This window comes from Typopeltis vanoorti, chromosome 3, assembly GCF_054136105.1.
Source record: "Typopeltis vanoorti isolate ZY-2024b chromosome 3, IOZ_Tvanoo_1.0, whole genome shotgun sequence".
Taxonomy (NCBI): Eukaryota; Metazoa; Arthropoda; class Arachnida; order Uropygi; family Thelyphonidae; genus Typopeltis; species Typopeltis vanoorti.
In genome coordinates, this window is record NC_143551.1 from 130569091 (window position 1) to 130593242 (window position 24152).

Genomic DNA, 24152 nt, shown 5'->3' on the forward strand with positions numbered 1-24152 from the left:
TTTAGTATGCGCCTCCATCACATATGCCAGTCTTACAAAATGATTCTAACTTTCCAAGTGGGTGTGCGTGGTAAGGTTTACTATGCACACACTTTACTAAGTATAAGTAAACAAATAGTAAATTCAATTGTTAGGCTGCATATTTTCATTAAGCCACTTTATGTTGCCTTCAAATGGTTTTTTACTTACTATTATAGATACAAAATAGATTGTTAATACAGTAATGCTCTTTTCACCTGACAATATTCTTATTAATCAATCAGTCTTGTTCAATCTTGCAATACTTTTCTGAAGAATGAATTTCGTAAAACGTCCGTAAAATACGGGACGATCCCATATTTAATGGGACGTCTGGGATCCCTAGACTATATATACCTTCACAGCAAAACATTCAATATCAATTGGTAAACATTCGACAGCACACTGGAGACAATTGTGTATAACGTGTGCCCCACAACCAATACTGATAATCTGCCTCTTCATTTCAGTTTCAATTTTTTGCCACACATTAATTTTGGCAATCTTTTGCAGCCACCAAAATTGGTGTTCGTGTTATCTGCACACAAAGCAACAATAGTGTTTTGTAAGGTAAATTTGCTTCCTTCAAAATAGCATACTACAGGTCGGATGTTTCACCAGTAAGGAAATAAAGTCTATAATTTTGTCTAGAACACCACAATTTGGCAAAAGGTACAGCACAACGATTGGAAAAAGTTTGATGTTTTTTTTGTTTGTTTTTTGATGCATCTAAACTGACTGCAAGGCTCTTTGTTTTATTCAAATCATCTATTACTTCGCCCAGTATTTATGGTGATTTCCATTGGTAATCACTATACATACATAGTTATTGCTTCTGCTTTGGTACGTGCAGAAGAAAATTTTGGTTCATCAACTTTATTTATCGACAAGCAGTCATTTGCGCGAAAACTTTGTCCGTGACGCACAGTATGATAAGCAAAAAGAGCTTCATTTGCTGCAGTTTTATCGCTTTCACTATCACCATCATGTCTCACCATAAACGAGCTAATGTTTTTAAATGAAGCCAGAATCTTTTCAGCATCCTTATGTTTCTGGATACGAAGATGTTGATGTAGCTTCTGCCTCCATGAGCAACGGAAAAATGGACATTACAGTGTTGGCATACATTTTTTTTTGTTCCATCACCACACAGCTTGTCCAGTTTAATAAATTTGAATTCTTTCTGCAGATTCATTAAAGTTGCAGTTTTGCCTCTTTGACATTGCAAGGACAGACTTAAAGTTTTAAAAAATAAGTTTAAAAAATAGGAAATTTAAACCACTGTCATTGAATGACAAAGCCACCGGTTAGCATACAGGCAAAACAAAAACTATTGTTACAGCAGAACAGACGGCACGTCTGAGACGTGCAAGTATTACCAACATGTATTTTTTTTATTTTCTCTGAATAAATCACTGCAGATTTCGATATTTAGCATTGCACAATGTGACGCCATGGTTATACAAATTACTGGTGTCCATGATATTGAAATACATTTATAGTTTATGAATAATAATTATTATTCATAATCTTGATCAATCATAAATTATAACTTATGACTGATCAATATTATAGAATATTGACATTTTTATTAAAACGACGGGACGGCCGAGAACTATCCGTTATGTGTACTATATGTACTATACGTTAAAGATACCAAGAAATTTTATAAACTCGGATTTAACCTTTTAATCAAAAGAAAAAAAAAAAAATCCTTGGTATCTTTAACGTATAGTACACCCAAGGTAAAAAACTTTCTACATCTTTCTCTCATCCTGAGATTTTTATTTAATAAGGTCAAAGCACCTTGTGACAACTCTTATAGGTAAATATAAATTCTGCATTACATGAACCTTGGTATCACCACCTCTGGGTCTGGCTCCCACTGACGTGACCTTAATAAAGATCGAAAACCGGTCTGGTAGTGACTGTTCCCATAATACATAGCATTATACATGTCCATGAAGATATGCGCTTTGTATTATGGGATACTTAGGCAAGTGATCAGAGCTTATGCCATTTTTACCTCGAGTTGCCTCAGACCTGAAAATATACTTCGGGTGCAAACTTGGTCTACTTGCTTGTTTGCTCACTTGGGAAAAAAAGGATTAAAATCAAGTTTATAAAATTTCTTGGTATCTTTAACATATAGTACACCCAAGGTAAAACAAACTTTATATATATATATATAAATATATATATATATATATATATGTAAATCGAAGTTATTATTATTATTATTATTATTATTCCAGAGCCTGTGTAGCTCAGTGGATGTGGCGTTTGCACACCACCGCGCTGGGCCGCACGAAGGAAGTCTTGGTTTCGAGTCTAGTCGGCGACTAGAGGAAATTTTTCTAAGCCTTTTTTCGACCGGTTCCCGAGTTAGTCGATCTCTGGCACGGGCAAGCAGGTTTTTCCTCCAGGAAACTCGGGTTTTTCGTCCTGTAAACTCAAGAAAATCGACCGTAGAACCCACATTATTTCAGACATTAAATATATTGTGTTAGGGTTAGAGACCACGAGATGGCGGCACATTTGAGCCGTCTCTCTTCACTGCGTACCGCTTAATTATTATTATTATTATTATTATTATTATTATTATTCCTGATACCTCCAAGGAGTCCGAAGACTCATCGCGGGAGGACACCTACAACTGTCTCTACACCTAACCTCTACTACGAATCATCTCCATCAACGCCATCTACCGCCCACCTCCAACACAACTAGTAATTTTTGTCTGTAAATTGCGTGTGTTCTGAAGGGCCGATTTGTATGTATGCGGGATGAAAAACCCGAGTTTCCGGGAGAAAAAACCCTGCTACCTCCGTATGAGATCGGCTAACTCACCTGCGATTGAAATCGACCAGATAAAGATTCCTCCCGTCGCGACGATTAGTGATAGCTTTGGGCCATCTGTCTCTGATTGGGTACCAGTGGAGATTGAACTGCCCACTCAGTCTCCAAAAGTTAGATAGGGCTAAATGGCCTCGCCTACTCCCGTATATACGGGAATAAAAAGGCGTTAGCTGATTTTTTTTTTTTTTTATTATTATTCCTGACACCTCCAAGGAGTCCGAAGACTCTTCGCGGGAGGACACCTACAACTCTCTCAACCACTACACCGAACCTCTACTACGAATCGCCTCCATCAACGCCATCTACCGCCCATTTCCACCACAACTGGTATTCTATATCTGTAAATTGCGTGTGTTCTGAAGGGACGATTAGTCTGTATGCGGTATGAAAAACCCGAGTTTCCGGGAGAAAAACCCTGCTACCTCCGTATGAGATCGGCTAACTCACCTTCGATTGAAAATCGTCCAGATAAAGATTCCTCCTGTCGCGACGAGAATCGAACTTAGGCCTATTCCAATCGAAGGGCGCAATGTACCGTCGTTCTTACAATTGCGCTACGCTTAGTTGAACGAATCTTGCAAAAGAAAACGAAAGTTATTCCCATAATAATAGGTGCTTTAGGCGCCGTCCCTAAAACATTGAAAAAAATCTAGAAGCACTTGAGTTAGATGGATTAAACATTTGGCAGCTGCAAAAGGCCTCTTTGTTCGGCACAGCTTTCATTTTCAGAAAGTATTTCCACAACTCATAGGCCCTTGGGTAGGGCTCGAATTAGTGGAATTTAACCATCCTTTTACTTAAGACTGAGGAAGCAAATCAAGCTTTGATGAATATTATATATATATATATATATATATATATAGATTGTGTGTGTGTGTGTGTGTGTGTGTGATTAATTTTTTAACTTGGGGATACTGTATATTGATATATATATATATATATATAGACAGAGAGAGAGAGAGAGAGAGAGAGAGAGAAACACCGTCTAGTATCCCTTCATAGGTTAGGAACTCGATAGAGAACAGTACTGTATCTCTTTTTCCGATTCATATGTTCATGAGTTCTAACAAATTCTGCAGTGCTATGTAGTAAATGGTATGCAAACCATTTGCTTTCTTTTTTAAAAAAGTACACTTGCATTGAGCCTTCTTAACCCCGTCCGTGTGGAAATGTTTCTCATCTATAGCTGCAGCAACCGCATAGAGAATTTATATCAAGTCATCATAAGATTCCATTTTGCTTTTAGCACTAGACAGCGGTCTATTCTTGATGATATACCGCTGCCTCCCCCCCCCCACACACACACACCCGGATGACCTTGGTCAGCTTTTTTTTGTAATGGTTCCTGCTTCCTGAGACTGCGTGCATAGTGCTGAGAAAAGACTTCCTGAATAACTAAGCAAAAGGGCAACCTTCATCTGCGATTATTCTGCTTCAAGTCGTCCTGTGGCTCTTTGTCTGAAAGAATCATCTAAAGGATGATGATTTGCTGTCCTAAAGTTACTGGCATATGGATGACCAAACGACAAAACAAAAAAAGCTGGGGAAGGGCATTACAATATGCTTACAAGTTGTGTTTTTATAGGCTTCTGTAATCAATTTTATGGACATTGTGATTTGCATTATGTGCGGATCTGTTGAAAGCTAAATCAATTTTTATTTTAATCTGCTTACGAGAATGCTTATTACATCAAATATTTAGCTTTGGAAACACTAATAAAGATAAAATATTTTAAAAAATATTTTGTGAATAATTTATATGTTTTATATAGCTGCGTTCTATCTTCAAAAAGTTTATTTCGGCTAATGAAGCTCTGGATCATATTCTGTTCACTAAAAGGCCTCAGAAGAATTTTCATTTTTTACTATAAGATATGTTTCCATTTTTGCAATGGTTTCTCTGTTCTGTTTCACAGGTTTCCTATTTTGTTTCCTGCATGTGTTTTGTTAGTGCTGTTTTGAGTTTATAATTAAGATTGGATTTTATAATAATATCGTGTTTGTCCATTGTTTATATACGTTTTTCTTGACGTTAATTCTTGCAATTTTCTTATTACACTTTTCCATTAACTTTTTGTCCAAGACATTTCTGTTTAATAACCTTTATTATTAATAAGGTGTTTCACTTATTCCAATCTGTTTCATCCCTTTCATTTAATTGAAGTTTTTCATGAATTCTTTGGAAATATAGATAGTTGATACTTTTATCATTCAAATGTCAAGCTTTAAAAGATTCCTGGGGATTTTGCTTTGCTTCAACTTCGTTAAGTCAAAACCATCTTGGGAATATACCTTATTCAGAGCATTATCCATTTCCTTGTAATCGATAATGATCTGATAAAGTCTGTTTCCCTGAATATTATGCTATGTAGAATTCGAGTTGTTTTTCAATTTGCTGTATTATGCTCTTTCAGATTATAAAGTGTATATAGTTTTAATTATATATTTATTACACAGTCTGTATAGCCTGACCATGTGAACTTTGCTCCATAGCATAAGGCTGTCCAAAGAATTTTCCGTTCAATGTTTATGGTTCAACGACTGGAAGGTGTTCTGACCTCCCTAGGTCAGTTTCAGAGTTAGTCTATCTTTGACAAGGGCAAGTAGGGATTTTTCTCTCTGCTCTTTACCTCTGTACCTAAAAAATACGACTGCAGAACTCACATTCATACAGATAGGATAGTCATTTCGTTTTTTTTTATTATTTATTTATTTATTACAATTTTGCTGTAAATATGAATAGAAGCATTTTAATCTTTCTTTTCTCTTGGGTATAAAGACTAAAGTATAAAGACTAATAATGATTAGGAAGCCAGTCTCTGTAGCGCAGGTGAAGTTGCGTCTGCACTCCATGGCGCATGACCACCCAAAGGAAGACTTAGGTCAGGAGACCATTTTTTTAGTCTTTCTTCGACCGGATTCCGAATTAGTCGATCTCTGACACGGGCAAGCTAGTTTGTTCTATCGGAGACTTGAGTTTTTCGTCCGGTAAACTCAAGAAAATCGATTGTAGAGTCCACACTATTTCAAACAATATATATTGTTAAGTTTATGGACCACGAGATGGCAGCAATTTTCAGCCTCCTCTCTTCGCCGCATGCCAGATATGTTAGTGATAGTCTTGGGCCAGCTATCCATAATTGGCCTCCATGGATATTGAATTGTCTCCTCAGCTTTACAAAAAAGTTTCATTGGTCATAAACGGCCTCGCCTACTCCTATAACGCAGTTAAAATTGTTAGCTGTTTTTAGCGGATCTTGAATTCTCTCGCTCCACAATTTCTCTTATTGCATCAATCTTATGACTGGTAGCTCAGCATTTCCTTCCATTCTTCTCTTCTGTTTGCTTTCTTCTTTATTTCGTAGTATGTTTTTAGTCTGCTTTGTTTCATTTGATCAAAGTATCTTTTCCTTGGTCTTCCTCTTTCTCTTTTTCCTATGATTTTGCTTTCTATTATTCTTCTTATTAGACCTCCATGTCGTAAGATATGTCCAATCCATCTGTCTCTTCTTGTTATTTATGTGTTTATCAGAGTTCTTCCTTAAACACTTCTTCGTTAGATTTTTTGCCTGTCCATTTTATCTCTTGCATTCGTCTCGAACACCACATTTCAAATGATCCAGTCTTCTAATATCTCCTGTTCCTACTATTGTCCGTGTTTCGCTGCCATAAAGTGCTATACTCTACATATAATTTTTTAGAAGATTTTTCCTTTGTTCTGGACTTAAGTTTCCTTTTAATACCTTTTCCATTTTATTGAATTAGTTTTTTTGCTATGCCTATTCTTTTCTTTATATCTTCTTTTGATCTTCCTTCCTCATTTATTGTACTACCTATGTATTTGTAATTTTTTACTTGTTCTATCTCTTTCCCATTTAATTTAATTTTCTTTATGATCTTTGGTTTCTTGCTTGCCAATAGAATTTTGGTTTTTCAACATTTATTTTCATGTGGTAAAAATTTCAAAGATTTAATATTTATTAAATCTTTGATTTGTAGTTTTTAATTTAATTTTTTTAGTCTTCTGCTTTTTGCTATGAATGTAATATCATCTGCAAATCTTAGGCAAAATATTTCCTCTCCACCAATCTTTATGCTACTGCTTGCTTTTTCTTTAACTTCTCTGATGGCATTTTCAATATATATATACGTTGAAGAGCAAGGGTGATAATATGTACCCTTGTCTTACTCCACATCTAATATGTACGGTTTGTTTCCTTATTATTTGTTCTTATATATCCCATTTGTCTTACATATATCTGTTTGATTACTCTTCTATCATTATAGTCAACGTGACTTCATAATATTCCACATCATCTTTCAATTACCTTTGTCAAATGAATCCATAAAGCATAAAAAAAAAAAAAATCAGCTAACGCCTTTTATTCCCTTATAGTCCTTATCCTTGTAAGGATAAGGGACTGGCTTAAAGGGACGAAGCAAGAATGCTTTTCATCTTCCCCGTTATCTGTAGAGGACAGTGTAGGGATAAGGTGTTATTGAGCTATTAATTAAAGCTCTGATCATGGCAGGAGGGTAACAGCAATAACCGAACCTCAGTTAGAGCTTCATTGGCTACAGTATTGCCATCCATTACCCTCCCAGGGTATTGGATTGAATGAATCCTATTCCCTTATAGGGAGTAGGCGAGGCCTTTATACCCTATCTAGCTTTGAAGACTGAGTGGGCAGTTCAATCTCCATTGGTAGCCAATCAGAAATAGCTGGCCCATGTCTATCACTAATTATAGCAGCCACCGATGAAGTGGCTGGCAAACAAGTGCTGCCATCTCTTGGTACCTAACCCAAACAAGATATGTTACTGTCTGAAATAATGTGGGTACTACGGTCGATTTTCTTGAGTTTACGGGATAAAAAAAAACCGAGTTTCCGGGAGGGAAAACCCGCTTGCCCATGCCAGAGATCGACTAACTCGGGAATCGGTCGAAGAAAGGCTTAGAAAAAGTTCCTCCAGTCAGCGACTAGACTTGAACTTAAGTCTGACTTCAAGCGACCAAGTGCAGAGGACGCAAGCGCCACTTCCACTGAGCTACACAGGCCCTTCTATGAAGCATATATATGTTTTTTTGGTTTAGCTCCATTCTTTTTTTCGATTATAGTTCTCACACTTATTATTGCCTCTCTTGTTCCTTTTCCTTTCCTGAATCCATATTGGCCTTCCTCTAGTTGTGAGTCTATTCTTTTATATATTCGATTTTGTATTATTTTTAATAGGATTTTGCTGATGTATGTAATTAGAGTTATTGTTCTGTGTTGGTTACATTGGAGAGCATTTGCTTTCTTGGGGATTGGTATCATCAGGGATCTTGTGAAGGCTACTGGGAAATCTCCGTTTTCATATATTTTAGCTATTAGTTCAAATATATCATTTTTTGTTTCTTCATCCACATTTTGAAGGGCTTCACTTGGGATATTATCGATTCCTGGGCTCTTTTCGATTAAGTTTATAAGTGTTTTTCAAACTCTTCTTTTATTATTGATGGTCCACTATTGTCTTCAGCTTCTGTGTCATTTTCCTCCTGTTCTTCTCCTTGATACAGCTGTTCAAGATATTTTTTTCCATTCTTTAATATTTCTTCAGAATAAATAATTACTTTACCATTCTCATCTATTAAGGCATTATTATGTGTGGCCTTTTTTCAGTTTGTTGCTGATTTTTGTTATTTGGTTATAAGCTGTTTCTAGATTTCCTTTATTAAACAGTTCTGTCTTCTTATATTCTTTATGGAGGTATTCTTCTTTTGCTTGCTAACATTTTTTTGTTATGAGATATTTTTAATTTCCTGTATTTTTCTCTGTGTTCTAATTAAAAAATTTTCATTTTTTTAATTTCAATATGTTGATCTTTGTGTTGTTGTTGTTGTTGTTGTTGTTGTTGTTTAATTTCAGTTGTGTTTTCATTAATACAAGCTTATGGTCACTATCAACATTCGCTCCTGGGAAGGCTTTACTAAATTTGACTTGGTTTTTAAATCTTGCTTTAAGCATTATATAATCAGTTTGGTATCTATTTGGGTTTCCAGGTGCCTTCCAGGTGAATCTTCTTCTTTGTATGTTTGGAATATTGTGTTTGTGATTATTAATTCCTTCTGTTTGCAGAAATCTACTAGATGTTGTCCTCTATCGTTTCTCTGTCCTAATCCAAATTTTCCTACAGTATTATCCTCCTTCCTTCTCCTACGATTGCGTTCCAATCTCCCATTATTACTGTGTTGTCGCTTTGTTTGAATATCTTCCACATATCTTCAATTTGCTCATACATTTCAGATATTTCTTCATCTTTGTGACCTGTCATAGGCATATACACCATTATAATGTTCGGGTTCAGATTGCATGCTAATTTCCATGATTCTGTCACTGTGTTTGATTGTTGTGGTTATTTTCTTGCCTAAGAGTTTCTTGAGTATTATTGCTACCCCTGTTTTTCCTCTCTCTCTTCCTGAGACTATTATCCTGTAGTCGTCGCTCTAGAAATCACCTTGATCTTGCCATCTTGTTTCACATATTCCCAGTATGTCTATATTAAGCCTATTCATTTCCTTCTTGATGTTTTCAAGTTTTCCCATTTCTAATAGCATTATCACATTCCATGTTCCTATGTTTGTAAAATTTTTCTGCTTCTTTCTGTCTGTATCAGGGTTTCGCTGGTTTACGACCTGAGAAGCCTGATTTCTTTCCCTGCCAGATGTGACTCCTCTCATGGAAGCTTCATCCCCGATCTCACTTTGATTGTTTCTAGTTTCCATGCTGCTTTTTTCTAGGGATATTAATGTGGTAGTATTCCCTTGCTTTCCACATCGCAGTGTTACAACTCTTAGTTTTATAAATTGGTCTGGCTTGTAAGTTTCTGGTTATGAGCCTTTCTAACATGAATTATCTTGAACCTCAGGCCAGTACTTGTAGTTGCTGCTGCTCACTACCAGGGTTTGTATCGAAGTTTCCCCTCTCCACAATTTATAATGTGTGGTAATTAGTAAGGTGTATTTTTCTTATATAAATACATTTCTTGTTTGTATATTATTTGGTGATATATTTTAAATGAATTGTATTGTTGTCGAGAAAGAAAGAGATGCAGTCAGGAGCATATAAAATATATGAAAAACAATAGTAGAATTTATAAAATGATGCGAGATCAAAAAAAAAAAAAAATCAGCTAACGCCTTTTATTCCCTTATAGGGAGTATTCGAGGCCTTTTAACCCTATCTAGCTTTTGGAGACCGAGTGGGCAGTTCAATCTCCACCGGTAGCCAATCAGAGATAGCTGGCCCATGTCTATCACTAATTATAGCAGCCACCGATGAAGAGGCTGGCAAACAAGTGCTGCCATCTCTTGGTACCTAACCCTAACAAGATATGTTACTGTCTGACATAATGTGGGTACTACGGTCGATTTTCTTGAGTTTACGGGATGAAAAACCCGAGTTTCCGGGAGGAAAAATCCGTTTGCCCGTGCCAGAGATCGACTAACTCGGGAATCGGTCGAAGAAAGGCTTAGAAAAAGTTACTCCAGTCGGAGACTAGACTTGAACTTAAGTCTGACTTCAAGCGCCACTTCCACTGAGCTACACAGGCCTCTATGATGCGAGATTACAAAAAAAAAAAAAAACTGTCAGTGATGGAAGATACCATACTGCTATAAATGTTATGTGTGTGTGGGGGGGGGGGGGGGAGGGTGGATAATTAAACGAACTATTTTAATTTTTTTTTACTTTGACTTCAAAGTAGCCAAACCAGTTCAATATCAAAACGGACATAAAATTGACAGCTCAACTTCAGCATTGAAATACTGTGTTCTTTATATAAAGTAAAACAATTTTCTGAGAATCGAAAACACATTTTTTCAATTCTTAGAAAAAACACTTTGTGATCAAATAGAAAGAAATCAAACACTATACCATTTAAATTTCAAGACAGGTTTATCGTTTTTTTTTTTAAAAAAGAAACATCGATAAATATTTCGACGACATTCATAATTGAAATTGAAAGTGTGGTCCCCTGATCATACAGGGGACCACTACACTGACACCGAAACCGTATTGAAAATTTCCTTTTTATTGATAAACTAGGCCCGCCAGTGTCAGTGATGGCTAGTGGTTGACCTCCCCTTGATACTGAAAAAAAAATGGTCTAAAATAGCCGTCCCCCATAATTCCTTTTATAATAAAACGTGTTAGTGGATTTATTCATTTGTTTATTATCTGAATAAATTATTTGCCAACTGCATTGCTTATTTGTTATTGTTATTTTATTATAGCAATTCTTTTTTTAAAAAAATCAAGCATTATATTTTTAATCTTTCATTATCATCAGATCCGTTCATACGAAGGTACTTATTTCAAATGACCATTACTGGAAGTACTCCTTAAGGGGGCTTGTTGTAAAGGTTTCCTCTATCCCTCAAATTTCCTTTCAAATTCATATATTTCTCTCGTTTTCTCCAACTATTTTGAACGTTGAAGTGAAATGAGTGAATAGGCGAATAATCGCCTAACTAAAGTGCTGTCGCCCTCTCCACTCAATAACTTGTCAAATCCTCTCAGTTCATCATACGACTTTGTTGCTACGACTTCCTCTGCTCGTTTACTCCACTTATCAAAAGTCTCAGTCACGCTACTAATTCTCACTAGGAAGGTGGGAAAAATGAACCTTCTCATTTACCACACTTCTTCTTCTTCTTCTTCTTATTATTATTATTATTACTTCAGGCAACTCCAAGAAGTCGACAGACTCATCGAGGGAGGCCCTAACATCATGTCAAGAACAACTATTCTATATTCACACAGTATCTATCATACTTCGCCTTGAACTCATTCACGGTCATAGCACCCACAACAGACTCTGGCAGCTTATTCCATTCATTTACCACTCTCCAAGAAAAAACCTAGCTCTAACACCCTTGTTAACCACATTCTTGCCCAGCTTCCATGTATGGGCCCTAGCCCTCCCACCACCAGTCCTATTCTCAAAAATATCTTCTTGATTGATCTTATAGAAACCCTTCAGTAATTTGAATGTCTCAATCATATCACCCCTTTTTCCGCCTAACAACCAATTTTTGCAACCCACAAATCATCAGTCTGTTCTCATAAGGTTCATTCGACAGACCTGCCCCCATCTTGGTCACTCGTCTCTGGATCTTTTCCACCTTCACCCCATCAAGAAGAAACCCTGGCGCCCATATCTGGGCACAGTAGTCCAGATGGGGTCTTATCAGGGCTCGATATAGAGGAACAATAACTGGTTTGTCTCTGCTGGTTAAAATATTTTTCAGTAACCATGTGATTTGATGAGCTGATTTAGTCACATTTGCAATGTGCCCCCTAAACTTCAACTTTCTATCCACAAACACTCCCAAATCCCTGGCCTCATCAATCTCCTGGAGCACAGTTCCATCAATGTGATATACTGCTGCTAATCTTTTCACTCCAAAATGCATAAACTTACAGTTTGCCACATTAAATTGACATCCAATTTCCCTAGCCCAGTCCTCCAAACTATCCAAATCATTCTGCAAAATTTTGACATCCTGTGCACTCACAATTGCTCTACCCAACTTTGCATCATCAGCAAACAAGTGAACACTTCCTCTCAGATCCTTTTCTATATCGTTAATGAACAAATTGAAAAGTACTGGTCCAAGAACAGAACCCTGCGGCACACAACTAGTCACAAGCCATCTTTTGGAATCCACTCCTGATGAACAGTCTCACCAATTGGTGGCAACGTGGTCATATTCGTTACAGCCAAATTCTTAGATGCAGTTACCAGGTCAAGCACTCTCTGACCTCTAGTATTTTTCATTACATATTTTAATGATGGATTTCCCCCCCCCCCCATACTAACACTCTTCAATAATTAATTTCTGATTTATTGAGAGAAGGAGCAATCTATTTGCTTGTCTGCTGTATTTGCAAATGTTGTCAAAGCAGTTCATCAAAATTTTAAAGTTCTACACTGAGCTCGAAGCTCCTTCCCTTTTCCTAATTAGCAGATCATATCCCTCATTAATATAATGGACCGGCCGGCTTTACGAGTCATTGACGTCAGCTTGACGGTGCAATGGCGGAAGTGTGTCATATCGAACAAGTCTCGCTGTTGGACTGTGTAATGCATAACTTTAGTTGTAGAATGTTTTTTTCTATGAAAGCGTAGAAATGCTTGTAAAATGAAATGTGTGTATATAAACTAGCCTTCCTCTGACAGACATCGAATATATATATATATATATCCTTATTCCTGTTTTTTTGTACTTTTAGAAGAATGTCTCTGCTGTGTGTCACTGGTATGTTATCCTTAATTTTCACTTCATTCTTAATTATCGTTGTAAATTTCCTGTGCACAAATACTGTTTCTCTGCTTGAGTTTTTTTTTTATGAAAAAAAAATTTTTTTTTTTACGTTTTCCGTGAACACTACGGGTTTTCTGTTTTAACTTTCATGAGTTCTCTCATTAGCAAATACTTAAGTCTCCGCTACCAGCATGTTTTTCCCGGTGAGCATGAGTTTAAAACGAATTTTGGATGAGCTGGAATCATACCATTAGTTTCATCAATTAAATTATTAACTGATAATCACGTGTTTTTCGCATCGGTTATTCACATAGTATTAAAATGCAGATTGATAATGTACGAAAGAAGTACCTTTGTAATAATGGATAATTTAATAGTACTTTTGAATTCATTATCACATCATTTCCTCAATGGGCACAGTGTTAGTAGCATATATGAAGATGTATTTAATAATGATATCTGTACATTTAAATGTTTAATTAAATGTACAGATATCATTAGATGAATTAGTTTTATGCAAAATGCTTACTTGATTTTACTTCAGATGGAAGTCTCTGCTTTTACCGCTGTTCTTTTAATTATTTGCAGACGTAATTCCAAGAAATGAAACACTTAAAAAAATAAAGCATCTGTTCAGATTTGTTTACATAAATATTAATATTTTAGTATTACCTGTCAAAGCACGGATATTCACTTCAGCAAATCATAATTAATAATTTTTGTTTATTATTAAGTGCAAAACTGAGTGAGAAAATGAAGCCTGACTTAAATAGTTTAAATATATTCAATTTTTGCTTATGATGCAAAGTTGGATAGCATAATAGTTAAGTCGATGTAGAGAGCCAGCAGGATGATTTAAAAGCTCGCAATATGGGCAAAAGATAATGGATGTTAGTTTAATGTGGATAAGTGTCAAGTTATGCATTTTGGGGTTAAAAGATTACATGTTCTGTACCAGATTAATGGAACTGCACTCCAGGAAATTGAAGCTTGGAAACTAGATGTTGGTGGATAGAGACAGCTGAAGTTCACAGGGGTATATTGCTATGAGTTACCTTGTGTCTAAGTTAGCTCATAGGAGTATGTGGTTATTGAAGAACATGCCACATTTAGAGATAGTGAAGTTCTTATTCCTAAGGCATTGATACATCCACATATGGATTGCTGTGCTCAGGTCTGGTTGCCTGGATTCCTTGGAGGTGAGCAAGTTATACATAAGATTTAGACAAGTGACCAAGTTAGTGAGTAGTCTGTGGAATGTCTCCGATGTTGATAGATTGAGAGTCTGAGGGTTGCAGAAGTTGGTTGGTATGTAGAGAAGAGTGGATATGATAGAAACATTTAAGTTACTTAAAGAGTTTTATAGGGGAAATATTTCAGCAGTTGGCTAGAGGTGGAAGAACAAGAGATCATCCTTGGAAATTAAGTCAGAGTGTGGTTAAGAAAGGTTTGAATGTGGTGAGTGTGAGTGTGAGAATGAGGAGAGTGGTGAATAAGTGGAATTCGTTGCCAGAGTTGGTTGTTGAGTCCTTCGTCTGTCATTTATTTCAAGGAGGGGTATAGTAGATATTGTATGAATAGTTTGTCCCCCATGATGAGTCTTTGGAGTCTGAGGTGCCCATATAATAGCTGGAAGACCATCAAACCAATTGTCATAATCTGAATGATGGTGATTGATAGTTTCAATAAGATGTGCAAATTTTTTCTCTTATTATCTTAAAAACTTAACTGTAGATGACTTAAATGGCTTGGCAGATTATATTGGCAATCTTATTATAATAACGCCATAATCTTAACACCATAAGATGGAGACTTACTTGAAAAGTCTTTGTGCCAAACTTTATCTAGTGAGGTGTATTGTAGTGTGATAAAAAAGATAGGTCATAACTTCCATAAAACATTCTGACATTTCTGGTAACATACATACTAGCATATTTTAAAGGATGAAGTGATGTAGTACTTCAGTAAAATTTGCAGACTGAGGATAAAGATTCATTACATGTAATGCACAACCAGAGAGAAGACTCACAAACCAGTTACAAATGTTGAACACACCACCATAAGATGGAAACTTACTTAAAGCCTTTGTGCCAAACCTTATCAAATGCTAAGAGACATCAAGCACAGTAATTTGAGTTTCTCCAAATCTCCATGGCATTTGTCCAAAGTTAGTTGCGAGAGGTTTTAGGAAGTGCAGAATTTGATCTAAACAGATTGTGTGAAGAATTTCGTTTATTAACTATAATTCGTATAATTTATGGAACAGAAGATTTAATTGAAGTTCATGAGCCAGTTAAGTGAATGTATAGGAAAGATAGTAGGATTTTCTTTTTTGCAATTGAACTGACCCAAGCCCTACTAGATGCATAATAATAGGGAGTGTGGGGGATTGAAAATATGTTGAATGGCCTTCATCAGCTTATAGGAGTAATTATTATAGCAACCACCATGGAGTCAGCAGACTCGCGCGTGTGTGTGTGTGTTTGGGGGGGAAGGATAGGATCCACTTAAGCAGCACCTCTGTTGTTGTATTGAATCTTGAACTTATATTTCTTGCATTCTATAGTGTATTTCCCTCACTCACTCACTCACCAATCTCCATTTAAAAAAAAACATACTCTTTACGCCCTTTTTTGCCACACTTTTACAAAATTTGCAGGGAAGGCTTTTTTATGATCCCTTAAAATCTTCTCACTAACTTAAATTCTGTCATATCACCTCTTTTCTGCTTATCCACCAAACTCTGCAGTAGACACTGTCAATCTCTTCCCATAACTTGAATTCCAGTCCTGATATCACAGTAGTCCATATGTGTTCTGACCAATGCTTTATACAGTAGCACAATCTCTTCCTTATCTCTACTTGTCACTCTACTCCTTATCATACAAGCAGTTGTATGATAAGGAAATCTTTGAAATCTTATCAATTTCAAAATGCAACACTTTGCATCTAATAAATGATAACTAACATTGAGTTTAATAGGTCGTAATATGGATAGTTAAACCTACTAGTTTCGCCACATATGCTAGTGACATCTTTTGGGTTAGAAAGAACAAAATAATGTACAATAAGCAGTACACATTAACCATTACATAACTAAAACCGAACCAGTTTTAGTTATGCATTGGTTCGTGTATACCATTAGCCTGGTTGGGTATTACACATTATGCATGAAATCATATTGAGAATATCTACATCTCTCTTTTATGTGCTCATTCCCCAATACATCTGCCATGTTTTGCTTAGGAAATGCTGAAGTTTACAGCTCTAATTCTCAACCTCACCATCATTCTATCACTTGTGAAATACTTCTAACTTGTTATAAGTTCTTTTTTAGATGTTCTGTGTTTGTTTTTCAACAAATGGCCCATTGCTGTGTGGCATATGAACTAATAAAAAAAAAGTCAACATAGTACTTCAGTCAGATGACCTTTTCCATGCATGTTATTCAAACTCTGTAGTACTTCCTTTTTACAGATTTCTATAGTGCTGGATTTTTTATTTATTTATTTTTTGACAGCTTACATCTGTACCCTGAAATCTCTCTCGTCGTCTACCAACCCAAAACTTTACCTGATTTAAATCTGAACAATGTAAATTGGGATGAACCACCAGCTTATAAGCATGCTCGATCATAGTTTCATCATATATTGAGACTTTTTTTTTTATCATATTTGCAATGAAAAATTAACCAGCTTGCTTTGGAATACAGAGGCAAGCTATTTAATTCAACTTCAGTTACATTTTGTAGCTGAAAATTAGTGATTTGACTGTACTTGATATAGGTTGGTTATGTTGCATTAGAAAATAGAAACCACCAGCACAGATTAGATAGCAGGCAAAATTATAAACCGCACTTCACGCAAATTATGTATTTTCAGATCATTATGTATCTTCAAATATATTTAAGAAATGAATGTGACACTTAAAGTTCTCATCTAATAGGACACAATTACAAATTTCTTTCCAAAAATTGTAGAAGTACAAGCTTAGAAGCTAAAGCAGCACATTTAGGCATTTCAGATTTTTTCTCCTCTATGTACTTCAGTTACAAATGCTATGGAAATTTTTTTAGGTAAATCCTCAACATATCGTTAAAATTTTTTTATACAAAATTTATCCATTATTATATGGTCTGCTTTTTTTTTTTTTTTGAAGAAATTTTTAAAATATATTTTACCTAGTAAGCTGGACTTTCTGTCACTCATTTTGTAAGTGCCAGGTGAGGGGATTTCAAATTAGGGATATAGAAATGTAGGTTCTTTTTAAAATAAATCTTGCCCAGATAACACTGCTATTCCCCCCCCCCCCCCTCCATGCACAACAAGCATTTACACATAAATGATGCAGAATTAAAAACATTTTACTGATGAATTTAAAGTGCTTAAAGGTCTCTGCTGAAAAATTAGATGACTCTTCAGCAGTGATTTATAAACAAAAACTGTATATTAATTTTATTCACATATATTCTAAGGTAATTTTTTGGTAGCTTTTCCATTTATTGTTCAGGCCTCTTAAGCATTTTTTTTTTTTTTTATGGAGTATTTTTTGGAATATCCATTGTTTTTCCTCTTATAAATTTGCATCTTCCGCATCTTTACCCAGATCCCCAAAATATTCATGTCATATCAAGTAAGCAGCTGTTTTTTGTCTGATTAATAAGGTTAAGCAAACATAAGCCATTCAGCACTCACATGTCAGTACTGGGGAATACCAGGTGCTGGTGACAAGTAATTTCTTTAGCAACTGCCAGATTGGCTTAGTTCGTATTGTCTCTGTTTAAATCATCCTTTGGCGTGGTTGCTTTAAACTCTTTAGGTGGTAGACTATTGTAATAATCCAATATGAAATCAATCTGCTTATTGGAGACCTGAAGTTGCTTGAAAAAGTACCATGTTTAGTCTCTCAAGCAGGGTTCCTGGATTATCTAATCTTGAACTTCTCACCAGTTACACACCCTTTGACCTCTTTTAACTCAAAGATGGCATCTGTGCATATGTTGTTCACTCTGTATACCATACCAAAGAGTTTTAATAATGGCAAACTGAGCAGACATATAAACACAAAATTAATAACGGAAAAACTCACGTAAAAAGATTATTTAATAGTATAATTTTCGCCTGTGTGTCACAGGCATCTTCATTACATTTTAAGCTCAAATTAAACAATAACTGACAATTCCAAAAAGCGCCACCTAAGTAGTGTTAAGATAATTAAAAAGGTCAATAAATTTCCTAACAAAAAAAAAAAAAAAATTATATATACAATAAAAAGTTAGGAAAGATTAGCTGAATTATAAAGTACTATCTCCCATAAAGGGGATAGACCTAAACCATGAGATCTGTTTAAGTTAGGAGATTGAAATAAAGTTTCACATGTTTCTTTATAAAGCCGTTCCATGAGGAACAGACTTTTGTGAAGGACTCTTGTCTTTTTCCAATGAACTCTGTCTAGTGATGATGGCAGGTTCTTCAAGTCCAGACTGTTCAGTTCAGGTTCAAGGTATTGAATATAAGAATGGTGTTGTTCTAGCTGAAATGGGGCAGATCTTCCTGTTTGTTCAAAATAAGATAATCCACGAGCGCAAGGAATCTGGTAAACACCTGGATAATTAAGATGTGGAAGCTTGTCCTTAGGAGAAGTGAGAAAGGTGGAGATTTTTCTGAACAGTCGAAAGGCAACAAAAATATTCAGTGGTTTTAAAACTTTTGCTATACGTTCACTAATGCCTTATACATAACGGATAGGAGTGCACATTATTTCTTCTGCATTTGAAGAGGAAGACATATTAAAACTGCTCAAAGAGCTTTTGATGAAGGAATTCTTATATCCATTAGATAGAAAGGAAGAAGTAATATATTGCAGTTCTTTCTGTAATAGATCGTCTGAAGAACAAAAGGAGTGGACCCAATGAACCAGTGTTTTAATAGTTCCTGCCTTTTGACTGGGATGGTGATGAGATTCAACATGGATATAATGGCCTGCATGAGTCTTCTTTCTATAGACTGAGAAATGTAGGTTACCATCTGGTTTGCGAAGAATTAGAAGATCTAAAAAAGGCTAACTTCTTATTTGATTCTACTTCTAGGGTAAACTGGATCCTTGGATGAAGGGCATTTAACTTAGAAACTGTTGAAGTTCATCAGAAGAGCCATTCCATATAACAAAAATGTCATCGACATATCTGAACCAGTGAGTAGGTCTGGGAGAAATGTTGTTCAAAATGTTTATTAAAGAAGTTGGAGATAGCAGGAGAAAGAGGATTGCCCATTGCTGTTCCTTCAATTTGTTGATACAACTTATTATTTTTAAAGGAAAAATAACCAGAATGTATTACAAAATCATTGAATTATTGCAACAGGAATTCCTTCAGATATTTTACAATGTCTGAAGGAATTCCTGTTGCAATAATTCAATGCTGTCAGATAAAGGAACATTTGTAAATAAAGAAACAATATCTAAACTGATCATGATATCCAAAATGTCCAAATGAAGATCTGAAATTTTATTTTTGAAATCCAAAGTATTTTTTATATAAGTATCAGTTCTTCTAGTTGAAGAAGTGAGAAAATTTGGTAAAAATTTTGCAATTTTGTAAGTGTGACAACCTATGCAATCTACAACTGGCCTCAACGGAATGCCTGGTTTACGAACTTTCGGAAGACCATACAATCTAGGTGGATGACCGAAGAAGGTTTTAAGTTTTTTTCTCTTGATATTCATTCCATGTAGATACTTTATCTATAAGAGAATTAAGTTTCTTCAATTGACTCCTGGTAGGATCCGATGTAAGAGGCCTATAAGTTGAATAGTCGTGGAGTAATAGAGACATTTTTCTCTCATATTCCTTCCTATCTTGAATAACTACAGCCTTCTCCTTGTCAGCTTTCGTAATAATTAAATTATTGTTATTCTTAAGTGATTTCAATGCTTTGAATTCAGAGTAAGAAATATTAGGACGTGGAGTTTGGCATTAATAAATGATTGCTAGCATGATTCTGCCAGGGTCAATCAACAAGGAATCTGCTAGACAAATATCATGCAAAAATTTTGCCAAGTCTCAGGTTATCTCCGAGATTTTGACCTGCATCTGGCACAAGGGTCTATTAAGTAAGCACCCATCATTTGGTCTGTCTTGTGATATCTGCAGCTGGATTGCCAATATCCTGATGGGACGTGTAGTGTATGTGATGATCGAGAGGCCCTTATTTTCTATCATTCCAACTACTGCTGTGTTCCAAGGGCTCTTCTCTCACCCATTCTCTTCTTTCTACCAGTGATACACAGCTTTGCTGATGACAGTGCACTACATTCCTTTCCATTCAAGGAACCTTGTACTACACAAATCACCACAACCTGCAAGAAGATGAGAGCAGTTCTTGCAACTTCTTACAAGAACTGCAAGAAGTTGATGAGGTTAGGGACTTGGGAGTTATTGTGGACAGAGAACTTAAGTTTCGTGGGCATATTGCAAGGGTTGACAAAACTTGACATCAAATTACATGGTTATTGAAGAACACACTGACAAGCAAGCATTAATAAGACCTCATTTGGACTATTGTGCACAGATCTGGTCACCTGGATTTCTTGGTGATGAGGAAACAGTGGAGAGGATTCAGAAGCAGGTTACGAAAATTGTTGTAGGCCTGTGGAACATTTCCTACGAGGATAGATTGAAGGTCTGTGGGCTTCAAAAACTAGTTGATAGATATAGGAGAGGAGATATGATAGAGGCATATAAATTATTAAAAGGGTTTTATAGGGTTGATACTGATAACTTTTTTTTAAGACCAGTGCAGGAAGGGAGAGAACGAGGGGCCATTCCTGGAGATTGTGTAAGAGTATGGTTAACAAGGGTGTTAGGACTAGATTTTTTGCTTGGAGGGTTATAAATGGGTGGAATGCATTGCCAGAGGTGGTTTTGAATGCTTCATCTGTGAATGAGTTTAAGGAGAAGTATAACAGTTATTGTGTGAATAATGGTTAGTATGTCAATGCTGGGTCTCCTGCGATGAGTTTTTTGACTGCATGGAGGCACCTTATAATAATAAATTCACATGGACAGAAGATACAAGAAATAAAAAAAGTCTCTGAATATGTTATTGTTTTGATAGTAATGTTTTCCCACTATTTCAGGACACAAGAGTATACAGATGATTTGAAATTGGAAGTGATCAATATTTACTTTTGAGGAGGATAAAATTGAATTTCATATTGAACTGAAAAGTATGTAAGAAAGTTTTTTAAAAAGAGTGAAAGTAGAACAGCTTTCAGAGGTGAACTGTAGACTCAAATACACAAACATCATTCAAGAAAAAAATGAAAGAGTTTGAAAATAAAAATCAAACCCTGAAGAAAAATTGATTGATTCAACCAGAGAAGCAAGTGGTGATATTGTCTGTAAGAATACAATGAAAACATGAATTTATAATTTCAAAATTATTTTTATTTTTCAACATAAACTCCCTTAAGACTAATACATTTATTCCAGCAATGCTCCTGGCCATTATCCCATCCCTGTAGTGATTCTCAGTAAGATCTGCAAAATACCCCCCCCCCCTCTACAGCTGCGATCACCTCTTGATTTGAAGAAAAAGCTGACAAGCAAGATAGAGTTTTAGTTTTGGGAAGAGATAGAAGTCAGAGGGAGCCAAATCTGGGATATATGGTGGATGTTTCAACAATTCATAGTGCATATTCCTTAATTTTCCCATTGCCAAAACACTTTTGGGCAGATGCATTGTCCTGATGAAAGATGATTTTTTTTTCTTCTGCAAACTGGATCTTTTTTCACAAATTTTTTCGTTTGGTCTGGTTAAAAGATCGGAATAATATTCCCTAGTTATTGTTTTACTCTTTTCAAGATAATTAATAAACAAAATGCGTTTAGCATCCCAGAACACCAATGCCATGACCTTTCCTGCTGATGGAACAGACTTTGTCTTCTTTGGCACCGATCAACTGGCTTCTGTCCACTGTTTTGACTGCTGTTTAGATTCTGGTGTGTAATGGAATCCAAGTCTCATCCATAGTAATAAATTGATGCACAAAATAAGTTTTATTATTGTTAAAGTGCTCCAAGCACTGTTCAGAGATCTTCATGCGAGTGCGTTTTTGATCTGCTGTGAGGAAGTGTGGCACCCATCTTATGCAAAGCTTTTTCATGTGCAATTTTTCATTCAAAATATATTCTACAAATTCTTTAGAAATGTATATAGTCTCAGCAATTTCACGCACTTTGACTCGCCAGTCATCCAATACCATATCATGCACTTGATCAATGATTTCTGGTGCTTTTTCGAAGTCCTTCACGTGGATGATCTTCAAGGCTAGTACGGTTACATTTAAACTCAGCAGTCCGTTTCTTAATTGTTGAAAACGAAGGAGAAGAGTGCCCATAAAGTTTAATGAACTTCGAATGAATTTTTTTGGCATTAAATCTTCTTTTACAAAGAATTTTATAACTGCACAATACTCAATTTTATCCATTTCAAGGGATACAGACAACACTTTTGTTTTAGACAGCTGTATAAACAAACTACTTGATAGAAGGACTTGCAATTTCACATGGATGCTTATGACAGATGTAACAACTTTGAAAAAAAACTCTTTCCAATAGCGTTGCTGTCTATGGTCGAGGCCAAGAACTCTTCGGACCACCCGCTTACAGTATGGCACAAAAAACAGTACTGAACAACTACAACAATATATGTCATAAAGGAAAGTTCAGTGCTGTTTTTCTTTTTGTGCCATACCTTACATGCAGCACCTACTCAACACCTCTTCACATCGACTCGAAACCCACAGAACAGATTTCTTTTCATCTTTTGTTCCTTTCTTCTTCTACTGCCTTTTGAGGTCTCCTTATTCATGAATTTTCCAAGGAAAATTCACTGCTCTTCAGACTAAATGTGAACAAGTTCCTTCTTGCCCATTCATTGTGACATACTATAGGTTAGCTAGCCTCTTGTGTATGGGATTATCATTAAAAAAAAAAAAAAAAACTGATAGGTTTCCATCCTTTGAATAAAAAGTGTATAAGAAAGGATTGTAGTGAACTGAATGATGACCTGTTTTTTTTTTCCAGCATAGTTTCCTTTTATCCTATTATATTAAATTTTTTTATTTTTTAATTAGGAATTAACTGACCATCTGCTGTCTTACTTATGCTATAGTGTTTTTTTTTTTTTATTAAATCAGTTCTTTTATTGCATTGTATATTCCATTCCATTGTTAATATACTCAGAATGCTTCGCTATTTATGCAAAAATTTTACATCAATTAATTTACTTCCACATAAGCTCAGTGTCCATCTTTAATTTTTACAAACATGATAGCTTACGTACCTAATTTTAACATAGAGTTTCTGTTGGCAGTTCCAGGGTATTTATTATACATTTCAGAATGAACATTGTCCTCATAGTGCAACCATTTGAATTCCTTGAGTCATTTTGCACTTCTTTGTTTGCTTTTAGTGGATGACACAACATAACTCTTTTCTTCAGTGGCTTTAGTATATTCCACTTCCTTACTTCGTCTTGTTTTGCACTTTACAAAATTAAAATGTGTTGGTTGCATTTCTTTACATATATTGTCTGTAATGACAAATGAGTTGAAAACCTCAAACAGCACATCAATTCTATGAATGAAACTTTTTTTTCCAAAATACGAGCACTGGAAACTAAGTTTGAACTAAACGATGATCAATGCCGCAATGAGAGTTCACCCTTGTCTGCAAATAAACTCTGTGACCTAATCGCATCAACAGTACATGACTGAATGGAGGTCAAAAATAAAAAAAAAGAATGCTGTTATTTTGAACTTTCCAACAGAAAATCACTAAAAGAAGACATCATCAAATTAGCAGAAGAATGCAACATCGATTCTAAAAATATCGTCGGGTGCCATTGTTTCAGACTCATAAATAAAAGAAAGAATGGAATTAACTTTCCACGTTTCGTAAAAG

At 35.6% G+C, this 24152-nt stretch overlaps 1 protein-coding gene across 1 annotated transcript in view; it reads left to right on the forward strand.

The window, feature by feature from the left end:
* The first annotated feature begins 12967 nt into the window (after positions 1-12967).
* Positions 12968-24152, forward strand: part of unc-13 (protein unc13 homolog) — a 1156644-nt gene continuing 1145459 nt past the window's right edge. Inside the window, exon 1 of the mRNA XM_090416011.1 lies at positions 12968-13180. Coding sequence (XP_090272137.1) covers positions 13159-13180 — 22 coding nt within the window. The 5' untranslated portion in view covers positions 12968-13158. The remainder of the gene's footprint in view (positions 13181-24152) is intronic.